Raw genomic sequence first — 17594 nt, forward strand, 5'->3', positions numbered from 1 at the left:
GTGGATGATATCACCATATGTGAGAATGAATGGCCTGTTGTCCTTGGAGAATACCTGCTACAGGTAAATATATTCGCTTTTTGGGTACATTTGAAGCAGTTGGACCATTAAATGATGGGCTAGAAGTACCACCGAGGGAAGACAAAGCCATAGACTAAATGGCATGGTAATGATGTGGAGGAACTGAATCAAATCTCTGCCAATATAGAATATGTCTCATGGGAAATTGACAAACAAGAGGGTTGCAAATCACTTGGAGCAGATGGTGTACACCCTAGCGTACTGAAAGAACGTGGATGAAGTTTTATAACCTATTAAAATCCTCTATGAAGATTAGAGTGGCTCAGTGTTTTGTTTTTTCCCTGATGGCTTATCTTTAGCAGGAGTATTTGGAGTTATTTGTATGTTGTTGCTTTTATTTATATTTGGTTGTTTTACTTGCACTCTGTTTTGTTGTTTGTTTATTGTAAATTGCTTTGGATGCTGTGGTTAAGACCTTTTATAAAGAAAGAAAATAAATAAATGAGCTCCTGGGTGATCAGGAAACTACAAACCAAAAACCCTGATGTCAGTGCCAGGCAGAATGATAGTTAATTATTATAAAGAACAAAATTATTGATAGCCATGGTTTATTGGGACAAAGCAAACATTGATGTAATCAAGGGAAGGCTTGCTCTGGCATTGGGGGGGGGGGGGGGGGGGGTCAATGCCAGTTCAGTGGGCCCTAGTTATGGATAAGGCAGGACCTGTAATTGGGAAGTAGAAATTATATGATTTTAGGTGCAGTGCATAAGGTGGTGAAGTTGTCCAGCTAGAATATGGCAGGTAGCCACCTATAATCCATTTGTAGTAATTTCACGTACTTAGGTGAGGTTTTTTTTTCTCTTTGTATTGTTAAAATAATTGAATACTGTGTCTACGCTAACTTTCCCAGGATCTGTTTTTTGGAGTGAATTATTTGTTTGCTTGCTTTGGGAAGGAGCTAAGTATTTGGTGTTGAAGTTTGCCCTTAGAGTGAAGGTGGAGTGGGGGATAGTTGGCGTAAGACAAGGATAGTCTTGAGGCTTATTGTTTGGGATTTTGCCAAATGCTTGTGTCCTGGATTGGCCACTGTTGGAAACAGAATATTTGGCTTGATGGATTATTGACCTGACTCAGTTTGGTATTTCTAAATTCACCATGTAAAGAAGTATGTTAAGTTTGTGCTATATGTGTACAGATTATAGCGTATTCTAGGCATAACGGTTAGCACTTTGACGTTTTTAAAACTTTTTTTTTCTAACATTTCTTACCTTTTTTTCAGGTTTGATCATTTGAATTGATTCATTTAATTTGTACATAGCTTTCTATTGAAAGATACACAAAATCATAATTATATTTTTATGAATGTGTTTTGTTTTTGAAGCAAACCCATGATGGACTTGTTGGTTTTTCTCTGTGGGCAATATCATTTAAACCCATCAACATACACTGTAGATCTGATTTCAACAGACAAAAGTCAGATCAAATTTAAACCCAATACACCAATTGGAATGCTTGAAGTGGAAAGAGCAATTTTAAAGCCTAAAAATGTGGACGAGAAGAATAAAAGGCCTACTCCTGTTGTGCCTGAGGTGAGATTTACTTTGCTCTTTACAGGTTTTATTTTTTTTTGTCCTGCTAGCTACAAAGTGAAGATAAGTCTGTTGTTTTGATTTCATAGAGGGGCATAATCGAAAGGGACGCCCAAGTTTTGTTCAGGATGTCCTCGCAAAACGTCCCATATTATCGAAACAAGATGGACGTCCATCTTTCGTTTCAATAATACGGTCAGGGACGCCCAAATATTGAAATTTTGGTCATCCTTAGAGATGGTCGTCCCTACACTTGGTTGTTTCTGATTTTCGGCGATAATGGGAACCAAGGATGCCCATCTCAGAATTTACCAAATGCAAGCCCTTTGGTCGTGGGAGGAGCCAGCATTTGTATTGCACTGGTCCCCCTGACATGCCAGGACACCAACCGGGCACCCTAGTGGGCACTGCAGTGGACTTCATAAATTGCTCCCAGGTACAGAGCTCCCTTACCTTGTGTGCTGAGCCCCCCCCCAAACCCCACTACCCACAACTGTACACCACTACCATAGCCCTTACAGGTGAAGGGGGCCACCTAGATGTGGGTACAGTGGGTTTGTGGTGGGTTTTGGAGGGCTCGGTGTTTCCTCCACTAATGTAACAGGTAGGAGGGGATGGGCCTGGGTCCGCCTACCTGAAGTGCACTGTACCCACTAAAACTGCTCCAGGGACCTGCATACTGCTGTGATGGACCTGAACATGACATCTGAGGCTGGCATAGAGGCTTTCAAAAAATATTTTGAAACATATTTTTGAGGGTGGGAGGGGGTTAGTGACCACTAGGGGAGTAAGGGAAGGTCATCCCTTATTCTCTCCGGTGGTCATCTAGTATTTCAGGCACCTTTTTGTGCCTTGGTCATAAGAAAAACACGACCAGGTAAAGTTGTCCAAGTACTCGTCAGGGACGCCCTTTTTTTTCCATTATGGGTCGAGGATGTCCATGTGTTAGGCACACCTAAGTCCCGCCTTCACTATGCCTCCAATACGCCCCCTTGAACTTTGGCCGTCCCTGCAACGGAAAGCAGTTGGGGATGTTCAAAATCGGCGTTCGATTATACAAATTTGGACGACCCTGGGAGAAGGACGCCCATCTTTTGATTTGTGTCAAAATATGGGTGTCCTCTTTCGAAAATGAGCCTGATAGTAATCATATTGTAGGTCTTAGATGGTTTAAAATTTTAATTTTCTAGGTATTGAACTCTAGGTGGGAAAAAGAGGTAGACCCCCAGAAAAAATTGAGTAGGGGGATCAAAGAAAACATGAAAATATTTTCAGGCATTTATTTGGAGTTGTGTAAGTAATACGACCTTCCATAAATATAACTGAAATCCTTGTCTAAAGGCTGAAACTTTTAAAATGGAAAGCTTTACGTCTTACGCCATTTCTGAAATAATTTTTCAACATCATGTCTGTGAGTAATTCATTAAATGACAGCCCAAATGGGAAGTTTTTCTTACCTAACTGGGAAAAAATAGGTTTGTTTACTAATATGTGGTGCACAGTAATACATTATTAGTGAATTGACCCAATAGAAGAGTGAGAGTCACAATAAATGTGCATTTACTGCATGCTGCACCTTAGTAAATAGACCTCATAACTTGCAGTAAGTCTGCAATGAATGCTTTACTTAACTGCCGAGCATATCCATTGATTTCAATGCCAAGAACAGTGGTGTTAGCCCATATGCTCTAGTACAATGTGATATAAGTCAGTGACATGGACTGTTCCAGTGGCTTTTCAGGAGATAGAAAAGAGAATGGTGTATGACTCATTTTTATTTATTTTCGGCTACAGCAAACCGTACGTGTAGTAATAAATTACAAGAAAACACAGAAAACGGTAATGAGGGTTTCTCCACATGTGTCGCTTCAAGAACTTACTCCAACAATCTGTAGTAAATGCGAGTTTGACCCACTGCACACTGTCTTGTTAAAGGACTATCAGTCTCAGGAGCCTCTGGACTTGACAAAGTCTCTTAATGATCTTGGAGTAAGGGAATTATATGCAATAGATAACAGCAGAGGTAAGATTTTTGTACTGATTTTCTGTTGCACACCATGTGGCATGTCAAAATACAGCTAATATTTTGACATTCCTAAGAATTTAACATTTTACATTAATCAACTTGTTGTCTCTGCTTAAGAAAAACATTTTTAAACTGAGCAGGAATGGAGGAGTGGCCTAATGATTTGATGAATGGGCTAAGAAGCAAGGAAGCCAGGATTTAAATCCCACTGATTTATCCTTGTAGTCTTAGGCAAGTCAGCTAACCCTCCATTGCTTAGATCTGTGATTCCCAAACCTGTGCATAATGAATATTCATTGTGGACATCTTAAAAACCTGACTGGCTGGGGGTTCCCCCAGGTCAGGTTTGGGAACCACTGGCTTAGATTTTAAGCCCTCTGGGGACAAATCTGAATGTACTTGAATGTAAATCTCCTTCAGCTACTACTGAAAAGGCATATCTAAGTCCAAATTCCTTTCCTCTTAGAGCAAGGGTACTCACCCAGTCCTCGGGACACACCCAGCAAGTCAGATCATCAGATTTCATGTGAATGTGTGCGAGATAAATGATTGCATGTACTTCCTCATTGTTTTCAAATGTATCTCATGCATACTCATTATGGCTAGGTGTATTCTAATGCCTGGACTGAGAACCCTCTGTTAATCTTAGGGAAAGGGGCTTGTAGATGCCTTTCTTCTGGCCTGCAGTGGTCCCATGTACTACTACTACTACTATTTAGCATTTCTATAGCGCTACAAGGCATACGCAGCACTGCACAAACATAGAAGAAAGACAGTCCCTGCTCAAAGAGCTTACAATCTAATAGACAAAAAATAAATAAAGTAAGCAAATCAAATCAATTAATGTGAACGGGAAGGAAGAGAGGAGGGTAGGTAGAGGCGAGTGGTTACAAGTGGTTACGAGTCAAAAGCAATGTTAAAGAGGTGGGCTTTCAGTCTAGATTTAAAGGTGGCCAAGGATGGGGCAAGACGTAGGGGCTCAGGAAGTTTATTCCAGGCGTAGGGTGCAGCGAGACAGAAGGCGCGAAGTCTGGAGTTGGCAGTAGTGGAGAAGGGAACAGATAAGAAGGATTTATCCATGGAGCGGAGTGCACGGGAAGGGGTATAGGGATGGACGAGTGTGGAGAGATACTGGGGAGCAGCAGAGTGAGTACATTTATAGGTTAGTAGAAGAAGTTTGAACAGGATGCGAAAACGGATAGGGAGCCAGTGAAGGGTCTTGAGGAGAGGGGTAGTATGAGTAAAGCGACCCTGGCGGAAGATGAGACGGGCAGCAGAGCTTTGAACCGACTGGAGAGGGGAGAGGTGTCTAAGTGGGAGGTCAGCAAGAAGCAGATTGCAGTAGTCTAAACGAGAGGTGACAAGGGTGTGGATGAGGGTAGCCCTGGCTTGTAGGCAGCAGATATCGCTTCTGGGTGCTTTGACACCCCAGCATGGTATATGGTCTGAAATGGATTCTGCCTCTTAGCCAAGATCTTTGTGGGTTATAATTCCTCTCTCAGTAATCATTCAAGCTTTTCTAATTGACTGAAGATTGATACTTTCTTTCTAATTAAGACTGTTGTGTACCTCACAAAACCTTGGTATCTGACTTCCTTCTATAATAATGATGATTATTTTTCTAATGCTGTCAGTATATATGGTGCTATAGAAGATGACAATGCTTTTGCCCCAGAGAATTTAAGCATAATGTGCCAAATTCCATAAATGGCACTCAAAGGTAGGCACACAGCTATAGGGCCAGTTGCACATATAACATAATTAACTGGCACCAAATTGGTGATAAATATCAATAATTGGTGTTAAACACTAATTATTGTTGGGCACGTAACAGACTTTTATGTCCCTATTCTAGATACAATGCACCTAACTTCTCTCACGTGCAAATGCAATGGGGACATTAATGTGGGAGGGGCAGGGGCATTTGACTTGTGCACATTTTATAGAATAGTTGCTTTCGTGCACTCAATTGCCGCTTTTAGGTGCTACCATTTACACCAGCTATAGACATGGCTTAAGCGGTCACACATAAAGTTTGGCGCATAACTATAGACTTATATAAGCAGGGGTGTGCTGGTAAATTGTTAACAGGGGGCTCTCTCTCGCCAGCAAAGTAAAAGAGAATTCAGGAGGGGCCCAAGCCCACATTTTGGGATCCATTTGTTAAAGTAGCCATGGAGAACCGGCTCCCAAAATTCTTAAAAACTTAACAAACGGCTCTCGAGAGCCTACGAGAGCCTGCTCCAGCACACCACTGTATATAAGAATCCTATAACAGGTTTGACACACAACTCTGCCTTATAGAATACTAGCTTAATGCCCAGTTTTTTGGTGCCTAACTTTTAGCGACCTATTTTGAATTTACCCCAGTAAGTTAAGTGATTTGGTAAGCTGTAGAGAGAAGTAATTGAGCTGGGGGTGTTGGAGTTCTCAGTTGTATGCTGAAGCTAGTACAGCATATTCAGCTTGACCTTTGTGTTTAAGATTTATTCATATAAGTTAAAATGTTTTGCGGAGAAGAAATACATCGGGGGCTTTTTTCCCACCCATTTGTAGTGATCAATATGCTTGTGTTAAAAGTACAAAAAAAAATTGTGACTTGCAGCATCTTTTGAATTTTGCATGTAATATATGCTTTTCATAACACACAAGCTAATATTCCCTACTACATAATCATTTTAGTCCTTTTATCTGTTTTCTTTTAACTAGGCACTTTGGCTGGTGATGTGCATTCGTCTTTACATGGTAAGTTTGTCTATTCAAATGGGTGAACCAGCTGCATGCAGTTTATATGTAATTACTATGTTTCTCCCGCATATAAGCTGGGTAATGCAGCCACACTTGGTATTGTCCTCCTGCAGCCTTTTATGTGGAATGTGTCTCTCTAGTTTGATGAAGATCTTTTAACCATTCAAGCGCTCTGTCCTCTTCCCGCCTTGCTGACATCATAGCACTTTGAAATCAATATTTTTTCTTCCGCGCTGCAAGTCGGAAGTGCCAACCTTTTCTCCTTCACAGTTTGAAGGACCTTTTTATCAGAATAATAAAAAAGGTAACTTAAAATGTCACTCAAACCAGACAGTGCTGACCCAAAGACCTTCCTAAGGTACCAGAGGGCTCTGTAACTTTGAGTGCTGTGAATACGCCAGTCCCCGCAGGCTCTCTTAAAGCATCAACAGGAACCGACACCAACTCCTTACATTCAAGCAATTCCCCTGTAGGGGCTAATCATGTCAAGGAAATAGCTTCTCACAAAGAGAAGCATTCAAAAACTAAAATGCCCAGCTGACACTGCTTTTTCTCAACAACAGGAGAAAGCTTCAAAAACTGTAGCTGTTCTGACTTTTCACTCTAGAACGTTTTCTGTAAATTCACATTCATGTAATTCTACTCCTTCTCCTAATTCAGCTGAGATTTCTGCACGCTATCTCCACCAATTAAAAAAAAAAGAAAATCTTATCCTCACACTGTGCCATATCGAACACCTACAGAGACTCCTCAAGAGCTATCAGCAAATGAACAAGTCTGTCTCTACACCAAATGCACTTGCCTTAACTGCACACAGTACACAAATGCAGCACTGCTTTTCAGAAAATATTACAACAGCCTTTGCTACAACCTCCTCAGTTGCTAGTGGCTCAAAGTGTAGTATCAGATAAGCTCCCTGAGGTTCATATTCCAGCTCCAGCTCCAAGTGTCCTTCCATGTTCGCTTCCTTCCCAGTGGCAGGACTCTCCTAATCATTCTACAGTCTACTCTTCTGACGAAGAGGTTATTCCTCTTCCTGACAATTCTCTAGAGGCAGTTCCTTCCACATCCTTTAATTCACATTTTCAAGATCTCACCATTCCTTGTCATCAAGCAGATGAATCCATTACGAGTGGGTTGTGTCCATCAACCAGCAGGGGGAGAATAGAGAGCACTGAAAAACCATAGTGCCTCATGGCCAGCTAGCTCCATCTGCCTCTTCAGTATTCTCTATCTCCCCAGCAGGGTGGATGCAGCTTGTTCAAGCTCCTTCAGAAATCTGCCTGGGGTGGCTCCTGTGCTGTTGCCAGTTGTAGCAGGGGTGTTGTGGCTAATGGGTGCCCACTTTAAAGGCACATAGGTACGCCCTGTCCCTGCCTTACCCAGCCCCCGATGTGGATGTAGACACATAGGCAAGCCCTGTTCCTGTGTTTGCCCACGCTGTGGATGCAGGCACATAGGTTCGCCTTTCACTGCCTTTCCCACACTACTGATCCTCCAAAGTGGGAAAAGTTGCCTCTTACGCTGTTGCCTCTAACTTTTCTCACAGCGTCAAAAAAAAAAAAAAAGTGGCTTCGTGCTGTAGCGCTGCGATCTAAGAAAAGAGGCTTTCCTTTAGTTTGTGCAGTGGATCGCAGCTCTGTCGACTCGATCCGTAGAGGTAAGAGCATTTTGAAGCTCCTCCGGGGTGAGCCCGCATTCGGGGCGATTTTGGTGCAAATCCGCCATTTTGAATTGCCCGCCGTTTTCGGCGATGGCTGTGGAGATTGTAAATCGCTGTTCCCGTTGTGGCAAGCGCAGATCAGCAGCAGGGCTCTGTAAATCGTGCTCTTCTGACGTCAGAGCCGGCCCGAGCATGGCGAGCGAGGTTTCTTCCCGCTTCTTGGAGCTGGCAGCGGGCGCCATTTTGGAACAGCATGGCACAACCCCCGCTGAGGCGGAGGGGTGTGAGCCTGGAGGGGAACCTCGAATGGAGGCTAATATGAGAGCCATTTCCCCGGACTGGAACCGGGAGGCCAGGGTGAACCATTCTCCCCTGAATTATTTTTGCTGCTGCATAAAGCATTTATGTTAAAAAGAGCTCTCCCGCAGGGGTCTCAATCGGCCCGGCTGTCTGTGTCCTCTCCAGTAGAGCCTGGCCTTGAATTACCATCAGGTGCGTTTTCCCCTGACAGATGGCCGCAGGACAAGCGCAGAAGGGTGGATTCCCCTTCAGAGAGTGGCACACCCCCGTTTCCCCCCCCCCCTGTGGTCGGGATGGTGAGGAGTCAGAGGGGTCTGGCAGACCCTCGTGGTCTGGAGAGCCAGAGGAAGGTGCAGGATTGCCACTGAATCCAGATGATCCTTCCGCGGTGAGGATTTTCCACCGCGATGAGCTGCCAGCGCTGATTTCTAATGCACTGCAGACCCTCTCTATCGAAGATCCTGCGAGTGCTGAGCTCTCCTCTGCTAATCCGAGGATGACAAGTACTAAGAAGCCTGCTCGAGCCTTTCCTTTGCATGACTCCATCCAAGAGCTTATTTCAGCTCAATGGGCTGACCCCGAGGGGCCTTTGAAAGTTGCCAGGGCTATGGGGCAATTATACCCTCTAAGTGAGGAGAATTTGGCGCGCTTAGCTGTGCCTAAAGTGGATGCCCTAGTCACAGCTGTGACAAAGAGAACTACCCTCCCAGTTGAAGGAGGAGTTGCCCTGAAGGACATGCAGGACCGACACCTTGAATCCAGCTATACAGCGGTCCTTTGAGATTTCAGGCCTATCCTTACGGGCGTCTGCATGCAGCTGTTACGCTGCCCGAGCCAGCCTTGGTTACAATAGGCAGTGGAACAGCCCGGAGATGGAGCAGAGCAGAGCGCCTTGCGGAGGTGGCACCGCGGATGGAGTCGGCCTTGTCTTTCTTGGCTGACGCCCTTTATGATCTGGTCAGAGCTTGGGCTAAACAGATGGCGGTGGCGGCTCGCCGCCTGTTGTGTCTATGGCATTGGGCGGCTGACATGGCCTCTAAGCAAAGGTTGGTGAAGTTGCCCTTTCGAGGCCTTCTCCTATTTGGTGAGGAGTTGGAGAACATTGTTAAAGGCCTGGGGGATTCTACACCCCAGCGCTTACCCGAGGACAGGCCGCGGCCTTCCTCCAAGGGTCAGGCGGTTCCCTCCTTTTACAGACCTCTCTTTAGAGAAGCTCGAAGGTACCGCCCGGGGTGTTCTGCTGGGTTCACTTCACGTGCCTGTTTTCAGCAGAGGAACTCCTTTCGCTCGGACAAGCATTCCGCAGCAGTTGGATCAAGGCCTGGAGTTCAAGGGCGACCCTCTCAATGATGGTGCACCGGCCCCCTCCTCGATACCTGTGATAGGAGGACGACTTTCCCTCTTTCTCGAGGAGTGGGCCAAGATTACCTCAGATCAGTGGGTCTTGGACCTGATCAGAGAAGGCTACAGAATAGAATTCAATGCCCCAATAAGAGACGTGTTTGTGGAGTCCCAATGCGGTTCTGCCGCCAAACGGGTGGCGGTAGAGGAGACCTTGCAAGGCTTGATTCACATTGGGGCAGTTTCCCCCGTGCCTCCCGCCGAATGCGGCTCTGGCCGTTACTCCATTTACTTCATGGTGCCGCGAAAAGGAGGGTCTTTTCGGCCTATCCTGGACTTAAAACAAGTCAACAAGCCCCTGAACGTGTGGCATTTTCACATGGAAACCCTGCGCTCCGTCATAGCGGCGGTACAGCCAGGAGAGTTTCTCACGTCTCTGGACCTGAAAGAAGCTTACTTGCACATACCAATTTGGCCCCCGCACCAGAAGTTTCTGCGTTTTGCGGTGATGGGAAAACATTTCCAGTTTTGGGCCTTGCTTTTTGGCCTCGCCACAGCTCCCTGAACCTTTTCCAAGGTAAGGGTGGTAGTAGCTGCTTTTCTCAGGTAAGAGGATATCCGGGTTCACCCGTACCTAGACGACTGGCTCATCAGAGCAGACTCTGCAGAAGAGAGTCATCAGGTTACTGCCAAAGTGGTCTCAGTACTGCAAGCTTCAGAACCAGGTCCGTCTGCTCCTGAGGATGCCTCGCCTGCGAGCTTGGGACATTGTCCAGCTGTTGGGGTCGATGACGGCCACTTTGGAAGTGGTGCCTTGGGCGAGAGCACACCTGAGACCTCTGCCGTGTTCCCTGCTTCATCGGTGGTCTCCAGTATCTCAGGATTATCAATGCAGACTCACGTGGCTCCCTGCGGCCCAGCTCAGTATGGAGTGGTGGCTCTCAGACAGCATGCTGCGGCGAGGAATGCCCCTAGCGCTCCCCGATTGGTGCCTGGTGGTAACAGATGCCAGCCTGAAGGGCTGGGGTGCACATTGCCGGGGAAGGCATGCCCAGGGTCTTTGGACATCCGAGGAGTCAGAGTGGTCCATCAATCGCTTGGGATTGAAAGCGATTGTCCAGGCACTTCTGGCCTTTCAATTGACCCTGGAAGGGTTGGCTGTCAGAGTTCTGTCGGACAACACGACAGCAGTGGCCTACATAAATCACCAAGGAGGCACTCAGTGCATAGCACTAGTAGCACAGGCTGCGCAGATTTGCCACTGGGCCGAGCTTCATCTGCAGTTTCTGTCAGCAGCTCAAATTGCAGATCAGAGCAACGTGCAAGCCGATTATCTGAGCAGGAATCAAATTGACCCAGTGGAATGGGAACTTGCAGACAAAGTATTCCTGTAGATATGTGCCAAATGGGGAAAGCCTGTAATGGATCTTATGGCGTCAAGCACCAATGCCAAAGTCCCGTGCTTCTACAGCAGACGGAGAGATCCTCGCTCGTCAGGGTTGGATGCCTTGGCTCAACCCTGGCCTCAGGGCCTCCTGTATGTGTTCCCTCCGTGGCTCTTGATAGGGCGAGTACTCCTGCGGATTTGGTTACATCAAGGAGAGGTGGTTCTCATTGCCCTGGATTGGCCTAGGAGGCCGTGGTATGTGGACCTCTGGCGGATGCTGGTAGAGGATCCCCTGCCGTTACCTCTGGTACCGAACCTGTTGTCACAGGGCCCGGTGACCATGGAGGACGTCTGCTGCTTTGGTCTTACGGCATGGCTATTGAGAGGGCGCAATTGAGAGACAAGGGATATTCCAGTAAAGTCATTTCCACTCTCCTACAGGCCCGCAAGTGTTCCACTTTCATGGCTTATGTCAGGATTTGGTGCCAGTTTGAGGCTTGGTGTGCTTCTAAAGCGATCACACCCATGCGGGCTTCTGTCTCGCCGATACTTGACTTTTTGCAGGATGGTTTACAAAAAGGCTTGGCCTATAATTCCCTGCGTGTTCAAGTGGCAGCCTTAGCATGTTTTCGAGGGAAGGTCGCTGGCCTCTCTCTGGCTGCTTGCCCAGATGTGACACGGTTTCTTAGAGGGGTGCTTCGGCTCCGTCCTCCCGTGCGGGCTCCGTGTCCGGCCTGGAACCTGGGGTTAGTTTTAAAGGCCCTTCAGTGTTCGCCCTTCGAGCCGCTTAGGTGAGCTTCGGAGAAGGATGTGACCTTAAAGACTGTCTTTTTGGTGGCCGTGACATCAGCGAGGCGGGTATCTGAGCTCCAGGCGTTGTCCTGTTGAGACCCATTTCTGCAATTCTCAGAGTCCGGAGTAATGGTACGTACAGTGCCTTCCTTCATGCCTAAGGTGGTTTCAGCGTTTCACCTAAACCAGCCTATTTTCCTGCCCTCCTTTTCTAAAGAGGAGTTTCCAGAAGCCTATGGGCAGTTGCACCTTCTGGATGTGCAAAGGGCTCTGTTGCAATATCTGCGCATGTCAAATGCCTTCAGGACCTCTGACCATCTTTTTGTTCTTTTGTTAGGTCCGCGCAGAGGGTCTTCAGCGTCTAAGGCCACTATAGTCCATTGGCTCAAAGAAGCTATCTTTTCAGCATATCTGCTATCTGGCTGGCCTCCGCCTGAAGCCTTTAAGGCACATTCCACAATAGCGATTTCCTCTTCTTCGGCTGAAACTGGAGCACTCTCTCTTCAAGAGATATGCAGTGCAGCGACATGGGCGTCTAAGCTCTCATTTGCCCGACATTACAGGCTGGATGTGGCTGCAAGGAGGGATGCGCATTTTGGAGCACAAGTGCTGGCGCGTGGGTTGACTTGTTCCCACCCTATCTAGGGATTGCTTTGATACATCCTACTCGTAATGGATTTATCTGCTTGATGACAAGGAAGGGAAAATTAGGTTCTTACCTTGGTAATTTTCTTTCCTTTAGTCATAGCAGATGAATCCATGAGCCCTCCCTCAGTGATTCATGTTACTTTTATGTTCAGTTTTTCCTGTAGATATGTTCCCTCATTGGGAGAAGTTGGAAAACAGTCTTCAGGATTTCTGTTCAGTTACAGGAGGATGAGTTAATTCCCTCCAGGAGGATGAGTCCATTCCCTCCTTTGACTTATAGCTCCAGTTTTGGGGCGTTCATCCGCTGTGAGGAAAGTTCATGTTATTATGCTTTGCGGTGTAACAGTGCTTTGGAAGCTTCAAATACTGAAGAGGCAGATGGAGCTAGCGGGCCATGAGGCACTATGGTTTTTCAGTGCTCTCTATTTCCCCCTGCTGGTTGATGGACACAACCCACTTGTAATGGATTCATCTGCTATGAATAAGGAAAGAAAGTTACCAAGGTAAGAACCTAATTTTCCCTTAGTGCTGTTTCCACCAGCTATAGTAATTTTTGAACAGTTTGTGATATTCAATTTTATTTCATGATATTTATATCTACATATGGGAAGTGTTTAGGTAAATTAAAAAGCTGTTGAGTAAAATAACCAAAACTTTTATTCTTCACCTTTTAAGGCACTGGCCTGAAAAAGGGGGTGGGGAGGGAGAAGAGAGAAAGGACATTCTGGGCCGGGGGAGGGGGGCATGCCAACTGATAGTTTGCAGGGGAGCGTCAGAGATCCTAGCACCGGCCCTGTAGAGGCAATGTCCTTTTTGTAAGTTTGGTTTACAGAATTGTACTTTTATGAAATAGCAGGGGCATTCATGATGTTAAGACATGTTTTTTTTATTTTAGATTCCTCCCAAATCTCTCAACATTTAGATATGCTAAAGCAGAAAGAAAATGAGAAAGGGTTCTTCAGCTTTTTCCGGAGGAGTAAAAAGAAACGGGAACAGGTAAACGCATTATGGTATTAATGTAAATGAAGTAATTACAAATATTGTGCTACTATCTATTCTGATATCTAAATTAATTTCCTTACTTCCCATTAGACTTCAAGTGCCCCTGCAACACCACTGCTCAGCAAACAAAGACCAGCAAGTTTAACAAGATCTAGTACTCTCATCAGGCACTATAATTCACATACACTGCCATTTGAGATGCCAAAGAAAAGAAGAGCTCCTTTGCCACCAATGCATGTTTCTCTAAGTGTTCAAAACAATATGGTTCCCAATCCGTTTCATTCAGGATCTTTAATTGTTAAATCTGTCAGTGTTGATGGAGCGGATAAGGTCAGTACCGGAAAAATGTTATTTTCCCTACCAAATTATAAGCAACTGAGAATGTTATTGGACATTGTTATAATAGGCAATTAAATAGGATTTTTGTTTTTATTGTAGTACTGTTAGATCATTTTCAAAAATTTTTACATAGCTATTTGAAAATTGTGCACCCCATGTGCGGGTGAAAGTACATGAAGTATTTCCAAACTGCAAGGTCCCCACTGAAAAAGTAGGTGCAAGTCTCCATTGGTACTTTTCCCTTAGTGAAAGTATGCATCTACTTGAATTTTCTTGACACAAATAGTTTGTAGTAAAGAAGGACAAATCTTTAGGCCAGTAGTTTTCAAACCTGTCTTGGGAGGACCACCACATATCAGTTTTTCTGGATATTTGCAATTAATATGCAGTAGAGAGGTCTGCATGCACAGAGTCTCTGTGTATCTCATGCATACTTACTGTAGATATCCTGAAACCCAGGCTGCTTTTATAACCACTGCTCTAGGCCAGTAATTGGAAGCTATGGGCCCTGTTTACTAAGACACGCGCAAGCTTTTAGTGTGCACTAATGCTAGAGACACCCATTTATTCCTATGGGCGTCTCTAGTGTTGTGTGCGCTAAAAACATTAGTGCGCCTACAGCGCGGCTTAGTAAACAGGGCTGTATATCATACACTTTTAAATGAAATTAATTAATTCTAATTAGGATCCCATATCAGTTTATATTGCTGTATTCTGTCTTTTAAGAAGTTCTCTACCCAATACTCAAAATGGTTTAGCTGGCCACTGACCAGTCAATTCACTTGGTCAGGGCTAGCTGCTAATATTCAGCAGCACTTTACCGGCTAATGCCGCTAAATATCATGGTTAGCGCCGAACACAAAGTGGGCTTTCTTGGGGGTATTCTAGAGTGGAGTCAGCACTTAGTCACTTAAGTGCTGGCATTCAGCTTAAATGTCTGGCCTATTCTTATACAACTTAAGCGCCCAGTGTTAGTCGGCTTTAAAATAACCAGATATTGAAAGCCGAAGCATTGGTTTCCAAACCTGTCTTATGGAATTGCCAGCCATTCATTTTTGGGGAATTTCTGCAATGTGTGCATGAAGGAAATTTGCATTGGAGGCCATACATTCACATCTATCTAATGCATAATCACTCTGGCTATTCTGACAACAAGACTAACTGGATTCCCACAGGAACAGATTCAGTTGTTCTCAGTATGTGTTTAGCATCACCAAGTAGGATAATTGCTTGTGAATCAAGTCAAATTCTTGCTGTATCAAAAGGATACAGAGTTTGTCTAATGATAAGTTTGAAATATAACTGTAAATACTTATAGGATTTAAACATTATTTTAAATTCCTTTATTTGCTTCTGCAACAAAATTATGGCAAGAGTTGTTTCCCTACTCTGTTAGAATTTGAATCTGAGATGAAATTTGACTAGACTGTGACTGAAAAGGGGTAATTGTATAAAATAGGTGCTAACATTTACATGCTGATTATGCATGTAAATTAATTATAATAATGGCATAATAAGAGGCATGTGTGCACATATGTGAGCAAGTGCCAAAAACAAGCCTAAGCACGTATGTAGATATGTGTATATCTTACATAGTGCATATTTTATAGGTAGGCATACAGATAGTCTGGCTGGAGTGTGAGCAGGACTCTAGCAATAAGGTTTACACACATAATAAGCCAGCTCCTATGGTTGGTGTAAGTGCTCATGCCTGAGCACATACGCATGTATATACTCAGTTGCACTAGTATAGCCCATCTCCAAATTATTAACTCACTAACCTTAGTTGTGTTTTCTAGAAAATGGTCCTTTGGCCTGAGATCATCTTGGAGGCCCTAAAGATATTAAGCCTCCTCCCCTGAAATGTTTGGTGTTCTGATGGCCATCACTCCCACAATTAAAATCCCTTCTAGTCTGTTGGCTCCCTCACTCTCATAATCAAAATTCTTGTTAAGTCTAGTAGTCTCCACCACCATAAGACCTCAGGAACCCTCCCATTCCCTTACTAGTGTCATTATTTATCATTCAAAGATATCTCTTGAAAGCTGGTGGTAGGGGAAAAATATGTCCTGTTTGGTAACACCAGATTGAAATGAAACTTTCACCATTTTGAATTTGATATGACAATGGTAGGAACGATATACTCTAATTCTGCCACTGTCTTTAAAAGGATTAGAGATGGGAGTGGAGGTTTGGAGCACGTTTCAGAAAGCTTAGGTGAGGTCTTGGGGTTCTGGGGCCTCTAAACTATTAGAGATTTGGATCATGGAACTAGATAAAACAACTCCATGGATTTGGACTGTGAAGTTAAAGGGTTAGTTATTAACCAAGACCACATTAGAAGGGTAGGGGAGGAAATTGCTATTTTTTTGACAGGGACTATGGCACTTTCACATTTGAGGAGCCCATTTCATGATGGGAAGCATATATTCCAAATTCATTTTTAAGGGGAGGGGGGATTTAAAAGGGTTAGAACCAGAGATGCGGTGGTTCGTAGGACAGTTGTTTAAAGATTTAGATGTGTGAGAGGAAGCTGGTAAACCACAGGTCTAGTAAGTCAGATTGAGGTGACCCAGGGAAAGGGTGACTGAGCACCAAGCTACTTGGAATATTTTGTATCAGGCAAGTTATTTGTTCAGTATGGGCTAGACACCTAAACATAGCCTTGTTGTACTAAAAATCAGTGCTAGCTGACTAAGTTCTTCCCTCATCTCCAGGATTTCCTTCTGTGTGGTCCACTTTTTGAATGATTAAATTAGCCATGACTCCTTACTTTAACAATCGCATTGTTTTCATGATTTAACTTTAAATGTGTATAGTATTTCTCTCTTGTCTCTTATAGTACTATCAACTTTATTTACTCAGGAGATGTCAAGAATAATAAGAACTGGGTCTTTACAGCTCAGTTCCACATCCTCGTCCAGCTCTTCTTTGAAAAGAACAAAACGCAAAGCCCCACTCCCACCTTCTCCAACATCAAAAATCCAGCAAGACCAAAATGATGAAAATAGTAATGAAACTGGTAATCATTGTTTTTCTGCTTCTGAAATCTAAGCGTTTTACTGTGCATCTTACATTGCTCATACAGATGCGTTATAGTTCCACGTGGTAGTAACAACTGAAAAAGCGAATAGCACTTTACACAAACACCCAGGGGACTGTTTACTAAGCTGTGCTAAGGAGCTAGTGCAGGTATTAGCATGTAGTAGCAGTTAGTATGTGTCTGTGTTAAGAGCTACTGCATTCTAAAGCCAGCCAGCACAGTGAAAATCCCCTGCTAGCTGCTTAGGATGGGTAAGAGTGGAATTAGGGGTCAGAGTGGGCACGGACAGAGATAGGGCAAGGCCAGCACTGATAGCTAACTTGTGACATAACGACACATTAGCTGACTTGACTACTTATAGCACAGCTGAACTTTAACACCATCTCAGGGAAAAACCCCTCTGATTATTCACCCCCCCCCCTCAAGCATCACCCTCTCACTGATCAGGTGACCCCCCCTTATGTTCACCCTTCCTCCCCAACCCCAACAGACTCACCCCTAGAACTCTTCCAGGTGTCACCCTTATAGTCTAGTGAATGGGGCAGGGACAAATCCATCCACTCCCACCCCATAATTTCTCTTTCAAAATGGTTGCTAGCATCAGTTTTGTGGTACTACCACTAGGGAGTTATAGCCACCCCTTTGAACTTTAGCGTATCCACAGGGTAGAGGTGGACGCAGGAGGAGTAAGG

At 44.6% G+C, this 17594-nt stretch overlaps 1 protein-coding gene across 4 annotated transcripts in view; it reads left to right on the forward strand.

Moving 5' to 3' along the window:
• The window catches only part of COBLL1 (cordon-bleu WH2 repeat protein like 1), a 250763-nt gene that overhangs the window by 183957 nt on the left and 49212 nt on the right, over window positions 1–17594 (forward strand). For all 4 annotated transcript variants that reach the window (XM_030208731.1, XM_030208728.1, XM_030208729.1 and 1 more), the window contains 6 exons: window positions 1406–1613; window positions 3408–3636; window positions 6349–6384; window positions 13414–13514; window positions 13611–13850; window positions 16725–16881. In XM_030208731.1, coding sequence (XP_030064591.1) covers window positions 1406–1613; window positions 3408–3636; window positions 6349–6384; window positions 13414–13514; window positions 13611–13850; window positions 16725–16881 — 971 coding nt within the window. The remainder of the gene's footprint in view (window positions 1–1405; window positions 1614–3407; window positions 3637–6348; window positions 6385–13413; window positions 13515–13610; window positions 13851–16724; window positions 16882–17594) is intronic.

This window comes from Microcaecilia unicolor, chromosome 7, assembly GCF_901765095.1.
Source record: "Microcaecilia unicolor chromosome 7, aMicUni1.1, whole genome shotgun sequence".
NCBI lineage: Eukaryota > Metazoa > Chordata > Amphibia > Gymnophiona > Siphonopidae > Microcaecilia > Microcaecilia unicolor.